The sequence below is a fragment of the Anser brachyrhynchus genome (assembly GCF_964034855.1).
Source record: "Anser brachyrhynchus genome assembly, chromosome: 2".
NCBI classification, from domain to species: domain Eukaryota; kingdom Metazoa; phylum Chordata; class Aves; order Anseriformes; family Anatidae; genus Anser; species Anser brachyrhynchus.
Genome location: NC_137695.1, coordinates 33547644 through 33566164, shown reverse-complemented (window position 1 = coordinate 33566164; position 18521 = coordinate 33547644). Strand labels below are relative to the sequence as shown.

The following is an 18521-nucleotide window of genomic DNA, read 5'->3' as shown; positions in this document are numbered from 1 at the left end:
AGTATTTCAAAATTCTGGTAACTCTCCAAGTGATATGTTTAAAGGATTTTCTTACTAGCATCTGATTTGTGTTTGTTGGTGAGATTTTTGGCCCCCAGCACACAATCAATAGCTTGCCAAAACATAAGTTCAGTGGGATAGCTTCTCAGTTTTACAGAGAAGAGTTTTCCAGCTTTTCTGGATTCACACTATTTATTTTTTTCTGAGAATTTCTATGGCTTAGTGAATTTACAACAAAATTCTGATGGAAATAAATACTACTGCCAAAAGTAAATGCAAAACTTTCAGCTATGGACCACAAAAATAAGCTTCATACTTGAACAGAAACTTTTAGATGATGAGAAAAATGTGCTCGAAGACAGTATGTAGCTTGGAGTAGGAAGATGTTTCTTTTCTGAAACAATAAAATAATTTGTTTTTAAATGACAAGCCTTTTCTCTGCAGAATTATGAAAGTTGCTGTCCTTGGATAATGGAAAGACATGCTGCATTTTGGAATAGGCTTTTTATTTAGAACATTTCCTCTTCAATTTGATTTGACTTCAGCAAAACACATGGATGAACGTTAATAGAGGGGGACCTTGCCTTTCAGTCTTATGAAAGCATTTTCTTTGCAGAACATACTGGAAAATGTTAAGCAATTCAGGAAAAAAATGTGCATGTCTGTCTCTCTGTGTGATAATGTTGCCCATCTTCAAGCCACTGGCATCAATACCAGCTCTCCAAATTCATCTCAAGTATCAGTAGCTATCAGGAGACTTCGTTTTAGGGACAAAACCACAGATAGTGCTCCTTCCCAAGTCCAAGCTCCAGTGGATTTTGATACTCCAGGAAAAGACACCAGCCAGAATTTAGAGAAAAGTAGAAAAGCTACTAAAAATGCGTTTGATTCCATGCTTAAATTGCTTTAACAATTCTTTGCTGGCTGGTCCCCCTAATCTGCAGGCTGGTGACTGGCGGCTTTGGTTAATGGCTTTCCCTGCAATGCTGTGCTGGCCAACTTTATTATGAAAGGACACAGGCGTAAGAAAGAAGCCTGGGAGGAGACATTAAACACTTTTTCTGGACCACAGCAAATTTTCTCTGCAACCAAACAGTTGCAGAGACTTTAAAATGCCAAGATTATCTGCAGAACTGATGAATGATGCATTGCAATTTGACTGACACTTTATACAAAAGCATAGGTCATTTGCAATGTACCCTTCTGACTTGTGCTTCTTTCTTTTGCTTCAGGTGGTTGACCAGCTAAGCTCTATGTATCTTTTTTGCTCTTAAGACAGTGACGTGGATTATAATCAATATCGAGTACTTCCAGCTTTAATATAGCTTTTAAACCTGCATGTCTGGATTCACAAATACAACCAATACAATCAGCTGTGGAAAACATTCAAATAAAAGGGAAATTTTAATTTTAAAAAGAAAAAAGGAAAAAGGGAATGAAGCTTTGTGAAAACATTTGTGAATTTACTTTCCCTTATCTTCAGTCCTGGCTTCGGGGACACAGTGGGAATGACACCCAGTAGGATGATAGCTGGACAACCCTGTAAGCCAGGAAGCATTATCATGTAGTGCATGCATAAAACTGTTCACCCAGGATAGCTGTGATGCCACAGGTTTACTGACAAGCAATTTAAACAGCAGCAGTCACTAATTGGCTGAAGTTGTCTCCTGCATGTGAAAACAAATCATGGTTGAGTGATTTACTTATGTTTTTAATCAAACACCATCTCTCTGGAGGAGACCTGACTGCTCACTGGGGATTTTCTTGCATTGCTATGTAGAAAAGCTACTTTCTTCTTCTAGAGGCAGCATTTGTCTCTGTTTGAGCTCTATTTTCTTAGTCATTAGCAGTGAATGCACCAGCTACCACTTCTCCCTAGGCAACAACAATGACTGCGACCACAACGGAAATCCAGTCTCCTCACAGTCTCTTCCTTCTCTGCTTTTGTTACACAAGATTTCATAATATTGGGTGATCTTATTTAGCTTAGGTTTATTTACACATGGCTGGTTTAGATGCTATAAGGTTAAAAAGCATTAATACAATAAAACCTGGCTAGACACCACTTTTTACAAAGAATGGCTAACATAGTAGAAGTGAAAATCCATTTTAAATCACGTTTATATGACCTCTTCTCTCTCTCTCTCTCTCTCTTTTTTTTTTTTTTTTTTTTTTTTCTTGCATACGTCTCTGATGTACAAGGAAAGCAGCAAACCAATGTCTTCTGGTTAAAATAACTGGTCCTTTAAGCTTTACCCTACATCTTTTTAGAGCCACATGGTGCTAGGTAAATTGCTTGCAGCTGAAATAATCAGGAATCTTTTCACTGAAAGACTGCTTAAAAAAACCCTCTAGGTTTAACAAAACTGGAGATTTAACTTGACTTTACAGTGCCCCTGAAATACTCGAGCACACTGTATTCCAGGGACCCAGTTTATCCTCTTGAATTGAGATGCACAGTATCAGGTACAATTATGGAAACAGGAAAAGATCACTGAGAGTTAATAATAGTTATTGAACCAAATACTCAGCTAGAATCATTATTTTGGCCACACAACAGTCAAGCAGCTTTAGTTAGAAGCAAGTCTCAAAACACTTAAAATGTGCCACCCCAAATCAGAAAAGGTGAGACAGCCATGTAAAGGCAAATAAAAGAGGGAGTAAAATCACCTGTTTATTGTTCACAGCCAGGTAACAAGAAATGGGTAAAGTCTCTAATGGCCACATTAGAAGGAGCTAGATAGCATTTGTCTGCGTTTACTTTGACCTATGTTACTAGGGCTCTGACTAGAAGAACAATCACAGCAACCTCAATTCACTCACTGGCAAACTCATCATTTGCACATGTACATGCAAAATGCCTTTGTGGCAGCTCATCTGCTCAGCCTGCTGTGTGCCAGCATTGCTGCTCTTCCACAAAGAAGCCAAGAGATGATAAATTCACATTTGTCTTGATCACTTGCAGGAAACCTCCCCTAAGACCCTTCCTAAAGGTGCCTCCAACTCACTGGATGATTCACCTGGGCACTATAGGACAACCTGCAGATCTTTGCTCTGTCTGAAACCACAGGTGTGAACTATTTCCTTGAGAGCATTTCACTTACCCTCCCAAAGAATAGGATTATTGAAAAAGGGATGCAGCAGAGGAGTCGATTATGAAATTTTAGGGGTTTTAATGAAAATTCATTATCTTCTTCAGGAAAGTTACTTTTATGGTGCAAATTGTGTTAAACTGAAAGAGATGGTCTGGCAAGTCAAGTGATCTAAAATCACCATGAAGTGGCCTAACTTAAGACTCTCATAACTGCAACACCCTCATGGGCTAGGGAATCTGGAGCACGTGGCACTTTAGTTTGCTTGTTTGTTTTCCTTCTATTTTCTGCTAACAAAAGATTGAGAAAGTGTCATTCCTTTGACTACTGGAGCATCTATTTTGGAAGTCTTTCTGCAAAAGAGACCTGAAGATGACAGGATTTTTTTCATACACGGGACATCCATGTGATATTATGCATTAGCTTGCTAATCAGTAAAAACAAAACAAACAACAACAAAAAAACAAGAAAGCTTAATGCCTGTGGCCTGTATTAAAAAGCTGATCTTGCTAAATCTTTTGACGTGGAAAGCAGATGGGGGAGGCTTACACAACACTGCTGTCATCCTGTGGGGTGAAAAAGAGTTTAAACAGAAAACTAAAAGCAAACCTGATAAATGTTTGTTCTGCATTTTACAACTGACATTATTTTGGAGGTATTTCTGTTAAAAAATAGCAATATTATACAACTGCATTCGGGGTAGGAATCTGCCCTGCAAAATGTACCAGTGTTTATGAAGGGCATGTGGTGACCTTAACCCAAGGCAAGAGACTGCAGGTGCAAGGTGAGGAGGTGTAGATGAAAGGGAAGTGATGAAGGTGGTTCAGGTCCCCTAGCAGCTGGGGCTCTGTGTGAGGTTGGGTGTTCTGCTTAGACCTGTGGAGTAGCATGCTGGCCACAGCCACTGCCCTGCAAGATGGGACAAGAGCTGGAAGGGAGGCACCTGCCCTTATAATCAACCCTCTGAGTAGATGGAGAGAAGGTCTTCATGTGGTAAGTATTGTTCTGGTAGTTGTGTGTTTGCTTATGATGTTTTGACTTTTTGCATTCCCTCCACATTTACCTTCTCTCTTCCTAGCTCCGTGTGACAAATTAGGCTTTCTGACAGTGTAATTTCCCTTGAAAATGACAATAATTTCCCAGGGCTACACTTAACACATAGCCTCAAGGTCTGTACATCCCTAAGGGAGAAACAGTCTTACTTTACTAGCAGTCTTGGTTCTACTGGTCTTTGCCTGGAGAACCACTGGCTTCCCAAGAAAGAAGAATTTTTTGTGGTGAATTCTCTTCTCCTTACAAGCTAACATCACAAATGTTTGTGCTACAAGTGCATATTTTCACAAGTGGATGTATCTTGGAGGGGAAAAATGGGTCCACTCTGAGCGTGTATTGCAGAAGCATGAACTGCAGCTTTTACTGCGCAAAGAGAATAGTCTGTTCATAGTCGAGAGTAAATTTCCATGCTTTTTAAGGGCAAGTTATCCAAGGAAGTCTTTACCTGTAATCACAGCAGCATGCTACATGCACTCATGGCATTGCTAATGCAGATAAAAAAAAGTTGTGGTAAAATAAACAAGCAATGACAAGCAAGGTCTGTGTGCCGATAGATGTCACTGTTGCTGTAGCTTCACATTTCTGGCAAATGCTGTCAGATGTAGCTGTGCTAGGAAAGAACTGTAAATGTCTCCTGTTTTGTTTTATAGACTCTTGTCTATGCTTTTTAATGTATATGTCTTCCCGTATGATAAGGAGTAAGTGAACTGGGGCTTCTGTTGTCTAGTGCTTCATCAGTTAGCTTGTTAAAAATAAGTTGCATTTGTCACTTAATGATAAAACCAGATCTTTACCATGGATCTGTTTGAATTTGCAGGCCTGGCAATTAGCAATGCCATCTGAAATCCAGTGATAATTAGGCTCCCCAGAGATAAGAGAGGTGAAGTGGAGGAGCCACAGAGCAGCACCCAGCAGTGCCTGGCCGTTCCGACACCCTGGTTAGTCCTGACATAATATCTCCTCACATGCCGTGCTGCTGTGGGCACATGCATCTGAGAGCAGGGCTTGGCACGGCGTTTTGGCAGCCCCTGTGGCTGACTCACACTCTGGGAAAGTTACCAGAAGCCTTCTCTGCTGCAGCATCAGGGAAGTGTGCCTCGTCCTCGCCCCGCTCCTCGGCCCGTGATGCTGCCAGGAGGCATTTTCCAGGGGGGTTTGTTCTCTCACCAGGGGCTTGCTTTCCCTTCCTCTCCGGCTTATTCACCCTGGTCTCATTTCACGCCATGGCCCCCTCTCATGCTCCTGCACATCTGGATTAGTAGCAGGGGAATCACAGAAAACGTTGCTATAATTAACGTGCCACTTCAGGATCCCGTCTTGCTTGTGCTCTCGTTCCTGGCTAATGACTCACCCCTGCTTTTCTTCCCTGTATGGCAATCCACGTGCATCAGTGCCTTTACCCCAAATGGCAATGTTTTTGTTAAGGACAGCAAGCATGCCCCTCTCTCAGCGATGCCAGGTAGAGCACAAGCAGTTTTGATCCTACCGGCATAACCGGAAAGTCTGAAGAGGCTTTTTGGCCTCCCGAATTTCCTGCATCTCATTAGGCCGTGCGGCGCACATCTGTAACAGCTCACAAGCAGGCCTGTCAGCACATGGCTCATTAAAAAGCCATGGCTGCCAGCTTCTCTTGGCCTAACTCCTTCCCTTCCTGGCTTAACACAAATGTTGCTCTGTGCTTTGGGTACCTTCATGGGAGTCTGAGGCAGACCAAAGCAATCCCTTATCAGACAGCTCACTTCTCTGTGGGTGTTAGCATATGCTGATGTGCAATGGCCTCCATGCTGCCTGAGTGTGATGAAGTGGAAAATCCCCACAGATGAGGCTCTAACCTCAGGGATTTGCCTTGTCATTTACACAGAAGGGTCCCACTGGTGAGAAGGTTTTGACCTCCTCTAATTCCTTTTTTAAATCTATCTCTTTCCCTGATCATATTGTACCATATACAGCTTGCAAGGTGTATATCAAAAAACAAAAGAGAAAGATTTAAGTCAAAGCTATTTTTCCATTACCCCATTACTTTGTCCTAATTAAATAATAAAAATAATAAAAAAAAAAACCCACCCTGGTCAATTACCAGAATTTACTTCTTGTATGTGTGAACTATTAAACTTACATCAAGAACCAAAGTGTCTCAGCCTTAACGACAGAATCACAGAATGGCTTGGGTTGGAAGGGACTTTGAAGATCATCTAGTTCCAACCCTCCCCTCATAGACAGGGATGCCACTCACTAGATCAAGGTGGCCAAGGCCCCATCCAATCTGTCCTTGAACACTTGCAGGGATGGGACATCCACAACCTCTCTGGGAACCTGTCACTGTGCCTCACCACCCTCTGAGTGAAGAATTTCCTCCTAATCTAAATCTCCCGTCTTTTAGTGTAAAACCATTCCCCCTTGTCCTGTCGTTAAACTGCCTCAAAACCTTTGTCATCCCAGAGTCCAGAGCTGGAGGTACAAACTGAGCATCATCACGTTGCCCTGCTAATACTTCTCTTCCTCAGGAATTTCAGACGTTTCCTGGATTGGGAATACAGAGAATTTCTCATTAAAACATTGCTTGAGAACATTTTTTTCTACAAGCTTCTTGATTTATGGCAACTTAAAAATATTTTCAATTATCTGTTGAAGCATTAAATGTCACTGAGTTGTGTGAATTTATACTAAGGAAGGAGGAAGAGTGTTTTTTTATTTAATACTAGCAAGTCATTTTTTCCAATTAGGAAAAGTGTTAAGATCATGCAATCAAAATAAACTTGACTGAAAACACGGGTGACATCTCCCCCTTCTCCTCCAGCCCCAATTCCTACCATAAGCAAGTACCTCAGAGGGTCAAAGCTTGCCTACTAGGCCCACACAGGGTTCTACCAGCAGCTCCAGGCCCCATTTGCCTCCCATCAGAGAAGAGGGGTGGCAGGGGTGTCCCACCTGGGACATCTCCACTGGTGAGGTGCAGATGGTGGGCAAGTGTAGAGCATCCATCCTTGTCATGCTGAAATGAGTGTTTGTGCTATGAGCGCTTGGAGAGGCACAGCAGGGATGGGCAGCAGGTGTGGCTTCCTGTCATTGTCCTCCCTTTCCTCTTCTACACATCTCACCACAGGCTCCATCCATTTTCCACCTTCCTTTCTGGGCAGCAACCCATGAATGTATGCGGGGTGTCCGTGTCCCAGCTGGATGAGAAGAGCTCTGCAAGGTGCGCATGCTCTTCTTGCTGCTGGTTTATTAATCTGCTGCTCCTCAGCCTCCCTTCCCCAGCAGGAGTCAACCACTGGGGTTGCATCTCCAGCCCATTAGCACTAGGACTTGGTGATTGGCTTTGGATATACAGTTTATTTAGTAAAAAGGCCAGTGGAGGTTAAAACTGCTTGCTTCTAAATATGAAAAATAGCTTTGGCCATGAAATTGCTGAGAAGGTTGAAGCTCTTCATCTCAATGCTTCTAAACCAAATAATTTTCACTTTAAGAAATTATTTCTAATGAAGAATTTTATAAACAGCATATCTGCTTTCAGCTCATTATACTTTCAATTTTTGCTTCAACAAGCTGTTTGAAGTTGTTGGCTTAGCCAAAATAATTTTTTTTTTTTTTAGCAGATGCATTTTCACTCTTGTTGCCCCCAAAACAATCTGGGGGAGAACATCTTTGCAATGATATTGCAATTATAATTTGCTAGGGCACAACTTGCCACGACAGACTTAGCAGTGTCAGGTAAGACCCTTATGCTTTAAAACCTGTGACTGGGTGAACAGATTGCTTTTCTCAGCTGTTGGATGGAGGAAATCCCCTGTCTTGTGATCTGAGCATAATGAGGCTTCTTAAAAAAATGACCTTTTGAAATCTCTCCTACTAATCACCCAGAGAGCAACAATACCCAACAGAAATCCTCTTTTTTTGTTAGTTTCCTGAAGCATCATTACTCATCACTTCTGGAGTTTGCTTACTCTTTTTGTTTGTAAGACTCTTTGTTTGAGATATTTTATTATTGTGTTCCATGTGCTGAAAGTATTCAGCGAGGATTGAAGCTGAACCATGCTAGTCATGTTATAAACGACTTTGGGGAAATACCTCACCCTCTGCTGACGGGTTTGCCATTTAATCTGAAGCAAGATAGGACAAGTGAATGTGATGAGCTGAAAGAGAGAAGGCCACATGAGAGCTGCATGGCTAATGTCCTTGCGGCACATCATTTACCCCTTGAGCCTCCTGAAATATTTCCAGAAAGCACATACATCTGACTGTCATTTAATTCAGCCTTTACTGGTTGCCAAGTTTTTTGTTTTTTTTTTTTGGAAGGTTAATATAGTGCAGAGACCTGAAAAAAGACTTGGAGATGTTTCTGCTTATACATATCCATCTAAGTATGAACTTAAAGTGTTTAGTTCCACCACCCCGCCCCCCCCCCTTTTTTTTTTTTCTGGATTGATCTCATTTGGGCACAGGATTCTCCCTGGTGCTTCAGAAAATAGCTGGCATGTTTTAGAGACAATTGTCTAAACAATAAATATGGTAACAATTACAGTAAAGCCTCTTCTGACTTTGACATGTCATCGAACAGGGGTTACATGGAGCATCTGCCTCAATACTGAAAGTTTCCAGACATCTAGTCAATATGGCCATTTTTATTTTTCCTTCTGGTAAATGAAATGCAGCAAGCTTGTGTTCAACTTCTTGGCATACCGCTGTTTGAAGGGGAGCCTTATTCCGAGTAATACAGTCTCACTAAGTGGGCCCTTGCTAGTCTTAGTGAAAGACTGAAATACCAGGGTAGCCTAAGTTCCTTTTCCATGGCAGTGGTTGCAGCTGAGACATTGACTAATATGTGGGGCAATCTAAGAAGAAATGAGGGGAGGTAAAGGAAATTCCAGTAGATTTTGGAGAGGGAAAAAAAAAAGAAAAGAAAAGAAAAAAAGAACTACTATTTAGAAAAAAGATATGTTATGTAGCTTTTAAAAATTATTTACAAATTACCTAATCAAATAACACAACCCAGTATACGTAACATTAAAAAATATTTATCAAGGCCTGATTTCTTTTGCTTGTACTTTTTTAATTATTAAAAAAAAAGGGGGGGGGGGGAGATTAAATATGACTTGTGTTAGTACAAGTTTAATATAAACACATGTGAATGCTTATATGAATGTGCCAGTCCTGGTGGCATTATGATTGAGTGCGTTTAACAGGAAAAGAGGATAAAATACATTTTTTAGATGTACTATACTCCCCAGGAAGATGAAAACAAGCTGAAGAAGTTATGGCAAATGCTGAACTTGAACAAAATGTGTTTTAAATGTCACCCACATAGTACAGCTCTTTAACGATTCTTGGCAATAACTAGGCAATTATGACTAGGGCAGTATGAACCATGCTTCTGTTGCCCAGAGATACTTCTTAAGGATGCTCAGTCTGGGGGTGTTGGGCCCATGGCATGTAGTGGCACTTGTAGGCTTCTTCTGTGCTTATTGGGGTTCCCCAAAGGTGCTGTTTCAGAGCAGCGGTGATCACTGCTGGCAGTGTTTTTCTGAGAACGACGTGCGGTTGTGGGATAGCTGGAGGCAGAATGTAAATATGAAAACTTCACAGGAAAGTTATACTCTCTGGAAGAAAGCAAGCCTCTGGCAAAGCGGAGAGATGAGAAGTTTAATTTTGTTCTAAAAAGTTCTGTCAGAGAAGTTGGTGTGGGTTCTGTAGCTTTTCATAATACCATCCCTCATGAAAGCCAGAGGACAGCTTCTGGGGTCCTGACAGATTTGTTACTGCTTTCATAAAGTGAGCAGTCTGGGCTTTTCAAGTGCACAGAGTTTAATTGCTTTCCCAGGAGGTATGGCTAAAAGGCCTAGACATAAAAGCTAACTGAGGTTTATCTACTGAAAAGTGGAATAAATCTGCATGTGTAACTAACATCATGTGGGCAAGAGCAGTATGTGAGTCAGGAGTGGTGGCTTATGTGTCTGACTAAGCTGAACAGAGAAATTGCATCATCGAAGCTTGATGACTGTCAAAAAAAAAAAAAAAAGCTGCTTTTGACTCTGCAAGATTGAACCAAAATGCTGAAAGCAAATTGGATTTTCCCATGATTCATTTGACCACAATTCGGATTCATTCCAAACTTCTTGCCATGAAGCAATCTCTAATGCATTTAAATATATACAAATATTTTATAAATATTAAACCATATATCCATTTAAGTATGCTCATATAGTGTAATATGTATACTTTATTCTGTACAGGAGGTAAATCAGACGTTTTCTCTCGGAAAAAGCCCACCCATAATTCCATTTATTTTCAAGAAACAATGAGAAATGATCAATGCAAATATTATTAAACTATGATGGATACAGGCAAATTTGTCAGGATCAATGCACATTAACACATTGCAACTAAATGTAGGATTGTAAAATAATTATGTCAAGGTACTAAGATCTAACAGGAGAAAAAAAAAAAAAAGGAAAGCAAGCATAACTCTGGGAAACATAACTCCCAGAAGGATTGGCATATATTCATGGAAAAAGTTGTTCCAGGTCTCAAAGTATGTGTGAAATAAGAAATTGAAGAAAACAATCATGTGAGTATTTATTGGGAGCCCCGTTTATTCCAACTAAAACTACTTTACTGAGCATTAAAAAGTAAATCATGTTGCAGATGCCTCTTCATATTGCTCTAGCATCATAAAGGTGACCCATTAAAATTTCATTTTCATATTCTGTGTTGCTTATATACACTTCATTTACGGTAAATAAAACACATGTACTGGGTTTATAACTGAGACCATTAGTGTTGTATAAAGTGATAGCTCTTTTGTTGAGTTTCCTCTGAAGCAACACATACACTAAATTGCCAGGTGTATGTTCATATGAATAGCAGATGTGAGAATGAGAACTCTACTTACTATTTTTAATGTGGTTTCATAAAAAATAGGCAAAGGATTGGCAGAGAGATCATATTTTGATCGCTGAAAATGTTAACTCCTTGTTTAAAATTCTCCTCCTGCTATCTGGGGAGAGAAATCCTAATTCTGCTAATTCATTCATTATTTCAAGCCTTTCTGGATGTTTCTGCAATGTGTGAATTTATCTCCCATTTTACATATTCTGGATAAATAACTCCTGTTTTCTGAACATTTGTCTTTCAGTTCAACCTTCATGCACTGCTGATATCCAGATGGATAAACTTCACTCTCCTGTGCTGCAGAGGCCTTTCCTCTTCCTCAAAGCTTTCCTTGTCTGCAAGAGCTGCCTTCGTGATCAGGGCCTCCAAATGTTATTTGCAGGACTGATAAGCTAATGCAACAACCTTTTAAAGAAAGATCAAACATCCAGGGTGGCATTCCCTTCACCTCATGTAAATGTATAACCTGAATGAAAACTGAGAGTCTCCATTTACATTTATGGTAAAGAAGCAAACACTTCTTTGATGTGGCTCACAGTATTCTAAGCAAGACACCTGGGGAGAGATGAGGCGCTTTAAAAGTCATCTAATGTATTGCTTCATCCCTACCTGTCTGAAGTGGTAAGTGTCCCATTACAGTGCCTTTTCCCCCTTGTTTGTAGAATACCATGTGCTTTTCCAGGAGCGCTGCCTGAGCTGGATCAAATACTGAGAAGTCTGGGTGAATCTGAACAATTATTTGCACAAAAATAACCACTTTCAGATCACTTTTTTTAGGATCTGAAAGACTGCAACAAAGGAAACTATTCTAGTGGTGATTAGCAGTAGGTGTTTTTGCTTTTGGAATATGTATGAAAAGGATGACATGGAAAAAAGGATGATGTCATGGATGACATTCAAATCGATTAAAAAGAAATGATGGTGTTACTCCTATGGAAACAGCAGAACAAATATATAATGATCAATTCAAACATCCATAAAAACTTTATTTTTGAGTTAACGTGATTTTAAGATCTCTTTCTGTGAAAGCATTCGGTAAAATAAAGATTGGCATCTTCATGAGAATTACAGGAAGGCTTAGTGAGTTTTCTTTGGAGCATGAGATACTGATGTCGTTGGACGGGCTAGGGATAACTACAGCGGATGTGTGAGCCTCCCTAAGGGCACAGCAAATTATTATTTCCAGACGGAAAGACATGCTTCATAAAATAGTTTCTGGACATAACTGCCGATGAACCAGGTAGGCAATAAAAGCTCAAATGAGAAGATGATTGCTAGGATCTCAGGTAGATAAGAGCTGGTTGGAGTCTATATTTGACAAAGCACAGCACAGTGGCAGATGGAAGCAATCCAGTGTAAATGATTCACTTACTGAGAGCAATGACCAGTTCTGCTGAGAAATTTTCTTGAATTTAAAATGTAATCCTTTTGCATCTCTATTGCTTTTGGCACATCCCCTCTCATCTCTATCCGTCCTTTTGCCTTGCATCACATAGTACAGCATCTGCTCTGTGTGCTCGTGTAGGTGCTTGAGGAGGAAAAGCAGCTCAGGCAGCTGGAAGAGAACATCCAGGGAGAGCTGTAACTCTGGAAAATGTCAAAGCAATGGGCAATCTGTGATAAGGCTTATAGGGCAGCTGGAAGTTGATAAAGAATAGCAGAGCATCTGGATTCTTCTACCTTTGCACGGAAAACTAGGAGTCCTTTGCAAGTACCTAAGGATCAGGGCTTAACAAATTAGTCCCTCGAATATTTTACATTAAGAAACTACATATATGCTCTTGATGGCTTCATTGGCTAGCTATTATATTCCTTCCTAACAGTTTAGAAATGCCTTGGTATCTCAGACCTTATATACATGACAATTTTTTAACAGAAGTTTGTCCTATACATAGCAGTATGGATGCATGGAAAGAGGTCAAGTAATGTACATAAAAGCTTGGAAAAAAAAATTGATTTCCTTCTTCAGCAAGGTACAACCATGGCTCCAAATACTGTATGAACTTTCCTTCTTTTGGTTGTTTCTCTATAGAAAGATGAGTTATCTGTCAAAGGCATCCATGGTAGCAGGCAGTGGGTGAGTTCTGCTTTGAGACGGAGCTCCAGCATTGATTTCTGTGAAATGCTCCCTCATGGAAGAGAAGGCCTTGTCCAGAAAAGTATTTTAATCCTCTGTCCTGGTTTCAGTTAGGACAGGGTTAATTTTCCTCCTAGTAGCTGGTAGGGTGCTATGTTTTGGATTAGGATGAGAAGAGCGCTGATAACATGCTGATGTTTTAATTGTTGCAGAGCAGTGTTTACACCAGGCCAAGGACTTTTCGGCTTCTCGCTCTGTCCTGCCAGCGAGCAGGCTGGGGGTGCAGCAGGAGCTGGGAGGGGACAGACCCAGGACAGCTGACCCAAACTGGCCAAAGGGGTATTCCATACCATCTGATGTCATGCTAAACAATATATAGGGGTGGCTGGCCGGGGTGGGGGGCCGGCTGCTCGGGGCTGGGCTGGGCATCGGTCAGCGGGTGGTGAGCAATTGCATTGTGCATCACTTGTTTCGTACACATTATTATTAGTAATACTATTATCATCATTATTATTATTATTATTGTTATTATTATTTTCCTGTCTTAATAAACTGTCTTTATCTCAACTCACCGGCTTCACTTTCCCGTTTCTCTCCCCCATCCCAGAGAGGGAGGGGGGAGGGTGAGCGAACGGCTGTGTGGTGTTTAGCTGCCGGCCGGGTTAAACCACAACATCCTCAAACAGAAAGCCAAACTCTTGTGCTAAATGTAGAAACAAGTTCACTGAAGGTAATGGCACTGGGTTATCAGCTGTCCTACTGATATCTATGGGTTAGGATCTAGTAGATCAAAATCTGACTTTTTATTACCAGTGCTACAAGTGTTGCTGTTTTCCTAGAGCAGGCACAATCCAGTAAAGCAGTTTCACTTCAAACCCTCCAGCAATGTCAGGTGATCGGACTTTAACGATCCTGCATAGTTTCTTAACATTTCCCCTATTAATTAGGTGAAATCACCTACCATTACCATCTAAATAGGCCTGCTTCTAAGTGGGACAGGAATTTTCCTAGCACTTGGCATGACAAGAGCCCTGCGAGCTCTCCCCTAGCCTCGTTCGTACTTACAAACTCACATGTAAAAAGTGATCGGTACAATGCTGATTACAGCCAAAAAAGGACGAGCTAGTTATTGCCTGCCGCAGATTAATGAATGTTTTCATACTCCCTTAATTTTAATTAAACTCATAAATTTAATACCAGTTTTTTTTTTTTTAAAGATACATTAATCTAGTATTTCAGCTGACCCTAAGTAAACTGCGATTGTTCTTTTCTCCCCACTTTTCCAAAAAAAAAAAAAAAAAAGTCTAAAAGGAAGGGATTGAGAATAGCAATTTTCACGAAAGCATTTATCTTTGCTATACAATCATCATTATCAATAACTTCTTTATGAGGCTGTGCACTTCTTGTAGGTTTTAGGTGAATATAAATTTTACAGGCTACAGAGGAAAGTAGACATCTGGGGAAAAAAAGAAAAACCACGAGCTGGTAAAAGTTGCATTCATTTACTATTTTGCAAACATTTTCCTTCAATCGCTGACAGGTATTTCAAACCAAAATAGTACATCCAGGAACGGGAAATATCCACACCCACTGGGACTGTGAGCTCCAAAGCTCACATGAGGACAATTAACTGTTTGAGCCATAAGGATAATCAGTTTCCATGCCCTCTAGTTCACATTTTTGTCAACTATTTATCCCATCTCTAGGGCTTCAGTTTGTGTTAGTAACTAACTTATTAAACTAGACTGTCAATTTAAGAGGCTGTAAATTTTTTCTCCAAAACCCCTTAAGACTGCCTTCTCTGAAGTCTTTATTTTCTTCTTCAGCACATGGTGCTTCATCAATTCACGAGCAGGCTTAGACCAGGGCTGGCATAGAGCAAGTACATGAGCTAAATGCTTTTGTCTAGTCAAGAACGAGGCCTCTGGCATTCATTGGCAAGTATGGGCTGATGCGCTTCCTTCATCAATCATGGTCCCAGCAGCAGCTCACCTCATTTTGGACGTGTTTGGAGAACTCCCACCTCTTCTTGGAGAAGGAAGTGTAACTCTAGCACCTGGGGTAGATGGCAGCACATGACAGAGTGCTGGGGCCAACAAATCCTCAGCTCTTAGGATCATAGTTCATAGGCTTTTCTTTACTGTCAGGGTTAATTCTTTTGATCTCTATACCAGCCTGCTGGTGCTGAAAAGGTGCTTTTAACATGCATTTGTCTCTGAATTTACATCTGCTTTTAATTGGAGCACAGCCAGTCTGCAAGCTGTATGGGCATATCCAGCTGAGGAAGGTGACGTGAATGGTCTGAAATAAACCATCAGAGCACTGAGTGTGTTGGTGATGCCTACAGGCTGAAAAAATTAATCTATTCATGGATTAAGGGAGTCACTAAAGTCATCCAGCTCAGCCTGTATTTTTGCAGGCATTCAGTAGCATGCTTTTTTGTTGTTCTTACTGATGGTTGGGATTTTGCTCAGTTTCCTTGTCCACCATCTTTCATGGGGCGTAGGACTTGGTTTTTTCTAATGGTTTTCTTAGGTCAGCAGAGAATCTTTTAAAGGGCGGTATGACATTAGCAGCTTTTACTATCCTTGAATTGAGATAAATCTGTAAAACGCATTCTTATGTTAAATAACATTTCACTTGTTAAGTAAATGAATGCAATTTGTGTCAGTCATGTTTTCTATTTCCCTCTTTTAACTACATAAGAGCGGAGGATACCCCTGAGGCACATCTGTTAGGCACTGCTAGGCTCCCATAGCCCTGAGCAGTGCACACCCACTCCTCCTGTCACGACATCAGCACCTGCTCCTTCTCGCCCCAGCCAAAATCCAAGTCCATCTTTCCACACATGCTGCCAAGCATCTCACTTTGAGACCTTTATTTGTTTATCCCTAAAATACAGAGCTGGTACTGAGACTGTCCAGCTATTGCACCATGAGAATGCTCTATATAAACAGGGGTGAGGAACATGCCAAAAATGATGCAAGGGTAATCACTTTTCTTTCCATGGTAGGTAATGTTGACCTCTGTAAGAGTGAATAAGAGGAAACAAGTCCCAGTAGTCACAGAACTTATTTTTCTAGGCTGACTGTGGTGTAGCTGTTTCAGCACCTTCCAGGTCAAATAGTGCACATTTCCTCACTCCTCTTGCCCCTGTGTTACTAAATAATTCCAAGCTGGTCAGTAGGAAGCACATTTTGGATTCTTCACTTACCTGCATGGATGCATACGTGGTATTTTCCACAAAGATGTTCCATTAACCAACTACAGATGTTAGATGATTCATTTTGTTACAGAGCCTTAGTTTATTACTTGCTATCTTTATATACAAAAACTATTTTACTTGTTTTTCTAAAAGTGTAATGAATAAGTTTTTGCAACGTTGCAATTTATTAGTTATAATGGAAAAAAACACAGATGCATTCAATCCAAAGAAAAAAAGGTCACTCTTTGCTTCAACAGAAGGAGCGCTAGACTAACATTTTTGTATTTTTCCCCCCCAAAATTGAAAATCAAACTCTACTACGTATTTTAACTCCAGTGAAGAAATAAAACAAAGAAAAAGGGAATTATAGTCCATTGGATAATTAGGAATGTAATGAGGACAGCAGGCACTGTGGTATTTGCCTACTATGAGTAAAAAGTCACACAACAGGGGTGCCTGAATAAGTGATAACTTCTTTGTAACAGTCTCTGAAAAAGACTGTGCAAGGGAGAGTGACTATTTATTTTGGCAAAGCTAAGACCAGCACTTGTTTTCTTGTGTGTATTCTTTTCCTGTCATGGACCTCAATGCTGGAAAACAATTGAGATGAGTGGAGGAGATGATTGTTACTGTAAGTCTGCTCAGCTGTAGCAGACAAGAGTTATCTGGAAGCGATAAGGAACTGCAGGTTGCTCCAGGTCATAAATCCTAAAACAAAGCCACAAGCAAAAGCCTTGGAAAATTAAAATGCTGTAATTGGGTTTAGCTAGCCAAAAAACAGCTTCCGAGTCATACTCTTGGGCTACACAGTAGGTATTCCACAGCTGCTGAAGGAGGTAGTGCAGCATCATGAAGGATAGAGCAGGTGAATAATCTATTATAGAAAATTTGTGTAAACTTAAGTTTTTCAACACTTGAAACAAGCTTTAAAATTATTCAAAAAAAAAAAAATTTTTTAAAGCTATTTACATTGATGATGTGAGTCCACTTCAAAGGAGCCAGCCTAGCTTTTTTTCCCCAGAAGACTTTTGAAGTTGCCCTGATGGCTGCCAAGAATCATTAAAGTCCTCGATTTAAAAATACTAAAAAAACAATGGTACATTTTATGTTAATTTATCTCTATATGGAAGGTTTGCTACTTTGCTACAATTATTGTCTGAAATAAGATATTGAATCCCCAAGAAATGTGTGAAATTGTATCAGTAATGTGGTAAAAAAAAACAAACACAAACACTCCCTTCTCTCTCAATTTAATAGGAATGATTTTATTTTGAATCTCATCTGTGAGAATCAACAGTTATTAGATAATCAAGAAAACTTTATGGCTGCATTTGGTTGGTGAAGAAAACCCAGGGACAAGCATAAATACCAGCCCTCTGCTTAACCATGACACTTAGTCGCTGTCACACTCTTGTACCAATGTGCAAGAGTCTGTGCCAATTTTATGGGTCAGGGTTTGAAGGGCCAGAAAGACCTGGGTACCCCACCAGAACCAGTAGAATGGATGAGACCAGTCCAGATATGGCTCTCTCCTGATCAAGCGATGCCTACAAATGCCCAGCAGATTCAGACCTTGGGATGCCCCCATGCACCTACCACTCCTGGGCATGCACTGCTCATTTCCCCAGGTACATGGGCCAAAGATTACAACAGGTAGAGCAACCAGTCCTTGTTCCATCATGGCAGATACAGCCAGCATTACTTCTCTGTAAGCTTTTTTTTTCCTCCAGGACAATGTGAAAAACGTCCGAACAGCACTAAGTAGAGACTTGTGCATTTACAAGGGCATAGTAGTGTCCTTCCTTTGCCAGTAACTGGCTGTGGGTGCCCTGCTCCACCACCCTGCCATTCTGGATCACTGCAATGATGTCTGCATTCTGTATGGTCGTCAGGCGATGAGCAATTATGATGCAGGTTCGACCTTGCCGGGCATTATCCAGAGCTTTCTGAACAATCTGCACACAGATGTGAAAATGCTGTTAGCACCTGGAGAGCCTCACTTGTAGGAACCACACTTGATTTCTTACTCTTTGTTATCACCTCAGTATATCTCCTATAGATATAAAGTCAGTGCATATGAGACACCCTTGCTCAACAGGGTTTTGCTTTGAGGCCAGTCAGACTTGTCACTGAAAATTGGTTCTTGTGCATTCAGGTTGGAACAGAACACAAATTCAGTATTTACTATCAAATACAGCTAACACGA

The 18521-nt window shown here is 40.7% G+C and overlaps 1 protein-coding gene and 1 long non-coding RNA gene across 8 annotated transcripts in view; one reads left to right on the top strand and one right to left on the bottom strand.

Moving 5' to 3' along the window:
- The first annotated feature begins 677 nt into the window (after positions 1-677).
- LOC308188628 lies at positions 678-17908 on the top strand. The gene is made up of 3 exons (XR_013945655.1): positions 678-4085; positions 4963-5083; positions 11278-17908. It is a non-coding gene; the product is annotated as an uncharacterized lncRNA (long non-coding RNA).
- ABCB5 (ATP binding cassette subfamily B member 5) overlaps positions 17559-18521 on the bottom strand; it is a 34380-nt gene continuing 33417 nt past the window's right edge. For all 7 annotated transcript variants that reach the window (XM_080577850.1, XM_080577849.1, XM_080577848.1 and 4 more), the window contains one exon: positions 17559-18270. In XM_080577850.1, coding sequence (XP_080433976.1) covers positions 18073-18270 — 198 coding nt within the window. In that variant the 3' untranslated portion in view covers positions 17559-18072. The remainder of the gene's footprint in view (positions 18271-18521) is intronic.